Genomic DNA, 10880 nt, shown 5'->3' with positions numbered 1-10880 from the left:
GCTTTGAGACACCTTTGTGCAAGCCTCCATGACCTGCTCATTCTTCTATCTTTCATGCCTTTAAAACCAGTACTGCAGAGATGATCCTGCCAAGTTCTGCTGCCAGCTCAGGATGCAGCCTGACCCCCGTGGGCCACACTTTCAGTGGCCTCTGTGCCATGACTCTGGAGTAGCATTCCCCTGGGCTGTTTTTGAGCAGGGAACCACTTCAACATCATTCTCAATTCAGATTCTCTCTTTTTAAATGAATTTGGATTTCACAAAATGGAGCCTTTAATGGGTGGAGTCTTAACCTCAAGGCATCTTTCTTACTGATCCAGTGCAAACACTAGGTTTCTCTTAATTGGTACAAATTTAACAATTACAGCTGATTTCTAAGATGCCTTGTTTACAACTTAAAGTCATTCTTTCGAGACTGAACATTTTCATCTTTTGGCTCCTCTTGTTGCTCCCTCTCACTGTAGACCTGAGTAAGAGCAGTAACAGTAACTGTGACGTAGCCTAAATGCTGTCCAGTCTTGACCTTTCCTTTATAAACAAGTTAGTTCACTACTTTTTAATTCAGCCTCACTCAAGTTCCCAGGACACAGAATGCAGCCACATGCTTTCCCAGAATATAACATGAATGGCCTCTAACCTAGTTCTCTGAAACATCATAAACTAAACCTTTACTACCCACACTTCTGTTGGAATTCTGGTCTTCCAAACTCACACCAGGATGACCCACTAAAATCTGCTTACAGCATTCTAGGGTTTCTTCAGTTCCAACTTTCAAACTCTTCCACATTCGTCCCACAAACCAGTTCAAAAGGCCTACAAGCCATATGGTCAGCTTTATCACAGCAACAGAGCCACCACTTGGTTCCAATTTTCTGCAGTATCTCTTTTTCTTGTTGCTGTGACAAAAGCAACTTAAGGATTTCTTTTATATCACAGCTTAGGAAGGAATACAGTCCATCACAGAGGAGAAGGCAAGGCAGCAGAAGAATGAGGCAGCTGGTCAAACTGCATCTATAGTCAGGAAGCAGAGAGAAATGAATGCTGGTGTTCAGCTCGCTGTCACCTTTCTGTTCAGTTTAGGACCCCTGCACATATAAAAGAGTGCCATCCACATTTAGGGTGGATCCTCCTACCTCAACTAACTCAATCGAAAAACTCCTTCAAAGACATGCCTAGAGATTCATCGCTTAGGTGGTTCTAGAGCCTGTCAAGTTGGCAATCAGTGTTAACTATCACAGCTTGTCTAATGGAAATCTCAGCATGTCCAGATGAATCCTTTATCATGGTGGTGAATCTGGGAGGCAAAAATAATGACACCTTGGTTACTTGAATAAACTCGTTTCCATCATGCATGCCAGAAGTGTTTCTTGAATGTCCCCATGTGCCAGATACTACTTTCTCCGTGTTTACAAGAATGGGGGAGGTATATGACTAAGGCTCAGAAGGAGAGTACAGGGGGATGGAGAGATGGCTCAGTAGTTAAGAGCAGTAGCAGCTCTTGCAAGAGGACCTAGGTTTGATTCCCAACACCTACATGGCAGCTAACAACCATCTGTAACTCCAGTTCCAAGGGATCCAATGCCCTCTTCTGGTCTCCATGGGCATTCATGATACAAGTGCACTTACACACATGCAGGCAAAACACCTACACAAATAAAAAAATTTTAAAGGAGAGTACAGTGCAAAGCAGCCGGTGGGAGCTTTGCTGACCACACTGCTCTATGCAATGCCTAAGGCTTGGTCTGGGACTGAAACAAAAGTGCAGGGGACCTCATACAAACATCACAAAAACCTGCCACCCTCACCAGAAACATAATGAGGGCCTTCAATCCCAAGAAATGACAATGGGCCAAAGCTGTGGCTTCACCCTTTGGCAAATGGATTTCCTGTGCTTTTCCTCAAATTCCTCTATGAATTAGTAGCACTCACACTGAGTTACTGGTTATGTCTTCCCTGTAGCCATCATAGAAAACCTTGGGCTTGGTGAACAATTACATAGGTTCATTACCGAATCAAGGGAGGTGGCGAAAAGAGTCTATAAGAAGGACTAGTACAAAAATTGGAATATCTTCAGTAAAATAATTACAATGCAACATTTCAGGGTCATTTAATTTCCTACTGCATTTTAATGACCGATAAAGAAAATATAAAAATGTCATTTATTCAGAAACCCCAGTGTTTTGCTTCCTGGTTATTTTAACAGATCAACAGCAACACACAATATGATTTCTTTTTAAATCTCATGCCAAACACTATCTGTCTTTCATGCTGTAGATCTGTGTAGTTACTGCTTGTCACATCGGTAAAGGTAAATCGAATTTAAACAGGAAGAAAACCTGCCCTTTCCCTGTCTGGCAACAAAGCAAGGAACCCTTTGTAAACTCTAGCCGTAGGCATTTTCCTATCTTGTTTACTATGACTGTTTTTTAACAGAAAGTTAGAATGTTCCTGCTCTCAGGCAGTGATACTGGTGGGGGCACATGAGGGACCCTTGGGGTTTTAGGAGGCGAGAGGCAGTTTTGTAATCCGCCAGCTTCATCTCACTCTTCACCCTCCAGAACCAACTCTGAGTCTGCCAAGGGAGGTGAGGTGGCACTGGCATGGGCCGGGCAGAGCACGGGGCACACCACACAGCCCGTGTTCCACGGGTGGGAGGGGTATGGCCAGGGCTGCGTGACTGCACTGCAGACTCCTGCTCATCTCTCACATCCAGCCTCCTCTCAAATCAGCCATAGGGACCTTCACGGTCTGACTTCTGCCGCTAGTAACATGGCAAATGCAGAGTCAGGCTTCTCAGCAAGGACTTCAGGCTTGTCAAACTCAATCATCTGAAAGCCAGAGAAGAAATGAAATTTTCAGGGAAAAAAAAAAAGTTATACACCGTACAGCCCAAACCAGGGAAGCCTTTGAGGAGGCAAAGACAACCAGAACTTCCTGCACCTTCCCATTTTCCATGACCAGGACAAGGTCACAGTTCAGAACTGTGTTTAGGCGGTGGGCGATGGTCAACACCGTGCAGCTCTTAAAGGCATCTTTTATGGTGCTCTGAACAAGGGTGTCGGTCTTGGAGTCCATGGAAGCAGTGGCTTCATCCAGGAGAATGATCTGTTAAGAAAGTGGTAAAAGTCAAAGATGCACAAAGAGGAAAACTTATAGTTTCAGCTCTAGTTATTAAGAAGAGGAGGACACAGGCCTGGAGACATGGCTCAGCAGTTAAGAAAACTGACTGCTATTGCAGAGGACCTGAGTTCATATCCCAGCACACACATGGCAGTTAATCGTAACTCCAGTTCCAGGGGATCCAACACCTTCTTCTGACTTCCTCAAGCATTGCAGGACATGGGTGCACTTACATGCATGCAGGCAATACTCTCATACACATAAACAATAAAAATGAAATAAAATATTTAAAAATAAAATAAAAAGAGGAGGAAGCTGAACCACAGTGAACTAAGCATGACTCTTGAAAAGCTACAGAAAAGGTCCTTGTGGTCCTCAGAGGAACTTGCTATAGGAACGAGACTACTCCTCTTTTGGGTGGTTTATTCAGACACCGGCAATAGGTCAGAAGAAACACTGCATGTGCTGTGCTGTTTGAAACCTCACGGGGTGCAGTGCCAGCACTTGTCAACATTTGCTACAGCTGCTGTGATAAATTAACCACAAATCTAGAGAGTTTCACATCTCACCGTTCCAGAAGCTGGCCATCCTGTAATGGCGACTGAGGGCCGTATCCCTTCTGCCTTCTCCAGCTTCTGCCCCCTCGTTCTTCAGCCCACACCCCTCGCTAGCACCCCATTTCTTGTCCTCTTTTACTTTCCTGCTTGCTTCTTATAAGGATACTTAGAACACACTAGACCCTCCAGATCCAAAATAATCTCCCCGTTTCAAGATTCTTAATGTACTTGTAACTGCAAGGTCCCTTCTGCCAAGGGAACATATTCACAGGTTTGGGGTGCTGTGGCCAGGGTATCATTTGGGAGGAGAGAGGAGCATTATTCTGCCTGCCAAACTGCTGACTGGACTTTATAGATCACAGACTTAACCTCAACCCCGAGCTGTATTTGACCTTGCCAGGTTACCCAATTTCCCCACATGTGAAGGGGTCGTGTCTTACTCGCATGAAGCACAAAGCCACATAGCCACTTCACAGTGAGCAGTGCCGTCACAGGCATTAAATGGTTTCCTTTCCCCACACATGCAGCAAGTTATACTTCACAGAGACCTGGCTAATGGAACTTTTACTTACGTGCATACATGTTTTGCCTGTGTGTGTATGTGTTTGTGTGTACTACATGTGAGCAGTGCCCATACAGGCCAGAAAAGGGCATCGATGCTACAGAACTCAGACAGTTGTTGGCTGCCATGTGAGTGCTGGGAACTGAACCTGGGTCCTCTGCAAGAGCAGCCAGTTGTCCTAAGTGTTGAGCCATCTCTCCAGCCCTGCTAATGGGATTTCTAAACCACCAGCATTACCTTTCTCAGATTCAGGAAATGAGACTGGCTAAATCACCAGGAGAACTACAAATTTTTGAAATCTTATCATATGCTAGCATTCTGGTGACTTTCTTGGGTGTCTCAGGTCCTGTTGAGGACTTGGAATTGTTCTGGGACAAAGGGAATAAACTGGTAGGCAAATTTTTCAAACTGAGGCACGTAGAGTGACCGCCCAAGCAAGACCTCCCCAGGGGAAGCCCAGGCCAGAAAGGTACTACTGCAGAAAATGGCTGTTATTTTTCCATTTTCACCCTTCATAACTTTGTCTTAAGGTAGTGATTGGTTTTTCAGTGACTCAATTGCTCTGTCTTTGCTGAAAGACAAACTTGTGGTTCTGCCTCCCGAATTGAGTGGCACTGCAGGAAATATCCAAAATTTGACCAATCCATTTTCACGCTGTTTCTTTACCTTTGAATTACGGAGAAGTGCCCGGGCCATGCAAAGCAGCTGGCGCTCCCCTACTGAGAAGTTTTCCCCATTCTCTATGACTTCTGCCTGCAATTTTTCTGGGAGCTTCATGATCTATAAATCACAGAAAATGCCACATTTATGCTGATGATCTATAAAATTGGCCTGCATCATCTTGTTGATCGTCCCCTTCTCTTGCCTTCATTGACTTGCTTTATTTTACTGTGGGAAAGAAAGTGCAAAACCACTCATTTCAATACTGCAAACAGGCACCGGGGAAGGCCAGGGAGTAGGCAGACATTAATAATGTACAACCACAGTGTGACTCACCAGAAGAGGACAAATGATATGTGCACGTCCAGAGAATACACAAACAAGTGGAAATGGCCTTCTGGGTTGTTATACCCATGGACAAAATCAAATGGGATTGGGAGACTATTCCAGGAGGGTGAGACAGGTGAGACCTGACATGGCAAAACAAGGTAGATTTGAGAGATGTTTGCCTTGGCTCCCTGGGGCTGCTGACTCCAGCTAAGGCTGTAGCATTCACTTGCTCAGTCCCCTAAAGCCAGCCAGCCTTGCATTCTCAGCACATGCTATTTCTGTCCCTCATTCTGTGGCTCCATTTGTTCTGATGACCCAGTGAGCCCATAGGGAAAGTAATAGGACCCTCCTTTACTCTAGACACAGATGAACCTGGGTTCAAGTCTCCATTCTGCTACTCACTGACCTGGACACATTATTTTATTGAGCTATAATTTTGGCATCCCAAAAGTGAGCATTAGCCTCCAAAGGCTATTGTGAGGACCAAGTAAGATGGTGCATGTAGAGGCCTTGAGTAGATCAGAGTCTTAACATACACCACTGTGGTTGCTTTTAATAACAAGAAGCAAGTAAAGACTAGACTCCTATGATATATGTGGCTCCTGCAAATAAACCAAGCCAAGTGCTGGCCCAGGGGCTTGTCAACTCGAAACCTGGGCCAGTATCTGGGGCAGTGGCATCGCGACATGGACTCACACTGAACAGCCCCGGAGACCTACCGTGTCTCTCATGAATGTTCTCTCCAAAACATGCCAGAGCATCTCGTCAGTGTGGCTCCCCAAGGGATCCAAGTTGTATCTGCAGTGAAGGAGGAAGGAAAAGAGAGGGAGCTGGGTTCCCAAGGGTGAGAGCATGGAGAGCATTCTGAGGATGAGAGAACGAGGAGGAAGATGTGTTGGGAAGGGGCCGTGGGCCTCAGCACACAGGCAGCCTCTAGGAACTGGAAAAGGCAGTCTCTTCTCAACACATGTTGGGGACAACAGAAGGTGGGATGGGAGGAGCCTGCTCAACCTAGGTCCCGACTAAGCCCATGGTGGAGCAGAGACCTTGGAGATGGGCAGGGGAGGCAGAGAAAGCATGGTCACATCTGGGCCTCAAGCAGCTAAACAGGTTGGGGAGAATGGGGGAAGAGCGACTCAGACCAGCACCTCATTCTCGCAGCCTTAGAGACAGGAGGTGCATCTACAGACCCTGGGCCCCACAGAGGGGTATGAATCAAGTGTTTCAGGGTGAGTACTGAATCATTTGTATGATCAGCTTTAAGTAGAGCAAACACAGTTCCCGTATTTCATCTAGTGCCAGTGGGAGGAATGCCCCTTCCCTAGACCAGCTGAGACAGTCTAGTGCCCCTAGGCTTTGATGACAGATCTTAAACCTGTATAAGTTGCAGCCTTAATCTTCTGATACTTGAACAGTTTCTGTTCCATAGTAAAAGTGGATTAATGCACTTGCCAAAATACTGCTGCACATATGTCAGAGAGCCATTTATTTTATTGTGTACTCTGGGGCACTTTGGAGAGTGGCCATTGCTAAACCTGATGGAACACAGGCATCAGATAAGATGATTCAGGGCCAATGTGCTATCTGCTCACCCCATGTGTAATAATATTACTACTAATATTATTAATGATAATGTAATATTATAATACTGTAGTTTCTGAAATACCACAAGACTCAAGTCCCTGTTTCTCAGCTCTTTCCGAAATCAGAGAGCAGCAGGGCTTCTTAGCCCCTGGAGAGGCCACTTCCCTGCAGTAGGACAACCCCAAAACAGCCATGGCCCAGAGACTTCACAGCTTCTCGTTGGCCCAATTCCCGGTCGCCAAACAGGAATACACGATGATTGAAAACTGCTACCTTACTGTACCTACAAACAGGACAGGATCCTGGGGGATCACAGTCAGCTTGGTTCGGAGGTCTTGCAGACCCACGGTGCAGATATCCACCTCGTCGATGAAAATCGTACCAGAGGCTGGCTCCACCAGGCGGAACAGGGCCATACCCAGTGATGATTTTCCTGGTGGTAACAGGAGTAAGAACAAGTCCAGAACCAGTTTTCACTTCCATCAATATCCAAAGCATTGAATTAAGGGGATCTTTTAATTCAGTGAAAATGACTCTGTGCAGATGACTTTGGAGGCAGACATCCCTCACTCTGGGGGCCTATGCTGCCCTAATACAGTGAACCTGCCAGTCCCTACAGAGCCCTTTAACACACAACTCATCTTCTGGGCCTCGTATCTCTAGGATTATTCTCATTTAATTAATTCAAAAACTGGTGGGTATTTGCTCCCAACTCTCCATGCCCATTCAACCTGAAATCCTAATTGACAATAAAGAGACTTGAAGAAAATAACAATCAATCCAGCACTCATGCACATCTCTCTCTGACATGACTTAACAAACACATTCAGTGTAATTCAAACCAAACAACTCAAAAGAAGCTAGCGCGGAGCTTAACCTCACCAGAGCCTGTTCTTCCTACAATCCCAACTGTCTGCCCACTCTGGATGTTCAAGTTCAGCCCATCAAGAACGAGGGGGGTGTTGTCTCTGTATCTCATCCGATAGTCCTTGAAAGTTATCTCCCCACGGCTTGGCCAGTCTTTGGGACAGGTCCCCACTTTGAAAGGGTGAGTGTGTTCAGGATCACAGGTCTGAAAAGCAGAAGAGCCAATGATCATTGACCGACTTAATAGACACTTTCCCCACCCTCACCTTCCAAAAACTAGGTCACATTCCAATGGGGCATCAGGTAATAAAGAAGAAAAAAACAGAAATGAAATGGTTTACAATGAAATACAGAAAGTGACTTGTATGGCAGGTGGGAGCAAGCAGAATAAAATCACTCAAGCGCTGAAGAAGGCATCTCTGAGGGTGTGACATTAGGGCTGAGGAGACCTGGAATCCTGAGATGATGCCAGAAGAGGCCAGCTACAAGGATTTGTGTCCAGAGCCTTCCAGACAAGGCAGATAGGTAGTACAAAGGCCTAAAGGCCAGAATGACCTTGACTAACTCAGGGAATGGAAAGAAAAGCCATTTAGGACTGAAGCTTGGTGAAGAAAGGATGATTGACTTGGGGGGATAAGCAATGAACAGCTCACACTGGGCCCTGTGGGCCCGGGCTAGTAGCATCAGCAGGTGACCTTGCTACTGTGTGATAAATCCAAACTGAGCCTTAAGATTTGAAGAATTCAATCAAGTATAATTTCAATATCTACAAAAGTTATCATGGTGCTAAAAATAGGAAGATGGCGAGAATGTAGAATGTCAAGTTCAAAGGTCTTTAGAGCTCAATGGGAAAAAACTGAATTTTTCTTCTTAAGCATCCAAGAAATACAAAGCCTCCTTAAGAATATAAGCCTGGCTTCATTACAAGTCCATTCCTCCTCTTGCATTAAGAAGTCTCTCTAAACAACTAGAACTAGGAATCCTACATGCTCCATCAGGGTGACTGGCCAGCCCAAATCTAGTCAATAAGCATCCTCAATTAGCTGAGAAAGACCGTTGCTTTCTTAGTATTTTAAAACCCTAGAAGGTTTAGAATTAAGAAGGAAAATATTTACGAGATACAATACTGTACTAGATACATTTTAAGGAATCTGCATACTTCGTGTTTCAGAGAGTTGTAGTCTTTATGGAATTGGGGCTTGAGATTCTAATGTAAAACACATAATTGAATAGTTAGTTTAAATGCGACTTAAGTTCCAATCTTTCTGCTTGTATGTGCCAGAAGAAGGGTCACAAGAAGGGAAAGCCCACTACATTTACAAGTTCAATTAGATTTATACAAACTCAGGAAGCTTCAAGTGCTAAAATAGATCACTGAGGCATTTAAAAAGGAAACTGAATGCATTAAATTTTAAAATGCAACTTAAAATGTTTTAAAGTGTTTAATTAAGTTTGCAAGTGGGGCCAAACTCTATTCAATGGCCCTTAAAAGTGATTGCCAGGTTGGGTTAGACTTCTTTTCAGAAGAATGGTTGCATTTGTAAGTTGAACAGAAAGCTTTCCAGAAGAGGTAAACTGATCTTCCTTTGCTATTTATAACTTTAATCAAACATTAATTTTTAGAAACCAAAGTAAGCCACTGAAATTTGGATTATATTGTAAATACAGGTTTTAACAAGAGGGGTGATAGATCCGATTTTGGTTATTAAAAAGATCGTTTTCACATCAAAAAAAAAAAAAAATCAAAACGTGCCTAGGGCGAGCCTGCCCTCCTTCCGTCATACACTAAGTTCTTACCGAAATGTACTCCCTCAGCAGCTCCACGGAGCTGAACTTGGCTTGGGTCTCTGTTCCTGTTCGCACACACACTTGGAGCAGCCCGCTGAGCTGTTGAGAAGGAACGGGTAGCGACTGAGAGGCCCCTTTGCTGTGTCTCTGGGTTCTGCTGTTTCATCTTTTGGGGAGAAGCCCCTTCTAGCTTCTAGCTACAACCTTCTAGTTCCCCACAGAAGAGGCTTGCAGTTCCATCCAGGCACCCAGAAGTAGATGCTTCTGTTGGAATTTTTGCCTTTAAACACTTCCTTTGTATTTAAAAACAAATGGTATTTACATTTTCTTTCTCACTCCAGATGGTGAGACTCATCCCACCACCTCACCACTTGATGACTCCTGTGAGCCAGTCCCAACTGCCAGGCAAATCGAACTCATTTCCAGGAGCCAAATTGCTGGGGATTGGCTCCTTGCTGCCAACTGTTGGGGTCCTGCATCCAACCCAGCTCCTCCTCCCATTGAATCCCTGGCCAAAGAGCAACCCAAAATGACCACAAGAAACCATTACATACATCTGCCTGCTTCAGATGTAAGAAATCAAGATCCAGGCTAAAGGGAGATGATCTGCTGAAAGGACCCGCTTTAAGCCAGCATCCCCCAGAATTGAACTCTTAATCTTACTCGTCCTTGGCTGGCTTTTTTGTTTGTTTGTTTAGTAGTTCCGTTTGGTTTGCTTTTTGAGATGGAGGTCTCTCTATATACCCCAGGCAGACCTGGAACTCACAGTCCTCCTATCTCAGCCTCCTGAGTGCTGGGATTACACATTGTGCTACTGTGCCCAGCTTCTGTGCTGGCTGTTTTTGTTGTTGTTTTGTTTTGTTTTGTTTTGTTTTTTCCTTACTGTTTGTTTGTTTGCTTGCTTGCTTGGAAGTCACTCCCAGGAGAGGCTTCCCCTGATCCATGTAACATTGCCTCCCCCTGACAGTCACACTATCCCACTTTATCTGAAGTCTCTGATTTACTTGCGCTGTCCACTAGTCCATTAGTTCTGGTGGGCAGAGTGTATAGATTGTTTACTGCTACTGCTACAACACCACAGCCTATGCCTCATGACAGTTACTCAAAACGAACAAATGCACATACATTCTGTCAAATAGAAGAGTATCAGCTCTGAAATGCTTGGCAGCCCACCCAGCTCTAGAATCCCATAGGCACAGCACCGACCCAAGTGAGCACTTACTGACCTTGGCATTGCTCGATGTCATTTAACCTTCATTTTCTGCCCTGTGGCATTGTGCACTGTTTCTTACCCATCCAGGGAGTGTCCTCTGTTCCCAAGTGAAGCTCTGTCACTTTGATTCTGTAGTCTTCAAATCGGACCAAGGCCAAAAAGGCCATTTGGCCAGCTGGAGGGCAAGCATTCCTGTGTG

At 44.9% G+C, this 10880-nt stretch overlaps 1 protein-coding gene across 1 annotated transcript in view; it reads right to left on the bottom strand.

Moving 5' to 3' along the window:
• Nucleotides 1-2116: 2116 nt before the first annotated feature.
• Nucleotides 2117-10880, bottom strand: part of Abcc12 (ATP binding cassette subfamily C member 12) — an 82955-nt gene continuing 74191 nt past the window's right edge. Inside the window, exons 24-30 of the mRNA XM_008822627.3 lie at nucleotides 9478-9567; nucleotides 7696-7885; nucleotides 7087-7246; nucleotides 5949-6027; nucleotides 4906-5019; nucleotides 2941-3105; nucleotides 2117-2828 (exon numbers count right to left, since the gene is read on the bottom strand). Of these exons, the coding sequence (XP_008820849.1) occupies nucleotides 2742-2828; nucleotides 2941-3105; nucleotides 4906-5019; nucleotides 5949-6027; nucleotides 7087-7246; nucleotides 7696-7885; nucleotides 9478-9567 (885 nt within the window). The 3' untranslated portion in view covers nucleotides 2117-2741. The remainder of the gene's footprint in view (nucleotides 2829-2940; nucleotides 3106-4905; nucleotides 5020-5948; nucleotides 6028-7086; nucleotides 7247-7695; nucleotides 7886-9477; nucleotides 9568-10880) is intronic.

This window comes from Nannospalax galili, unplaced genomic scaffold (genome assembly GCF_000622305.1).
Source record: "Nannospalax galili isolate Female #2095 unplaced genomic scaffold, S.galili_v1.0 scaffold108, whole genome shotgun sequence".
Taxonomy (NCBI): Eukaryota; Metazoa; Chordata; class Mammalia; order Rodentia; family Spalacidae; genus Nannospalax; species Nannospalax galili.
This window is presented reverse-complemented; position numbering and strand designations above follow the sequence as displayed.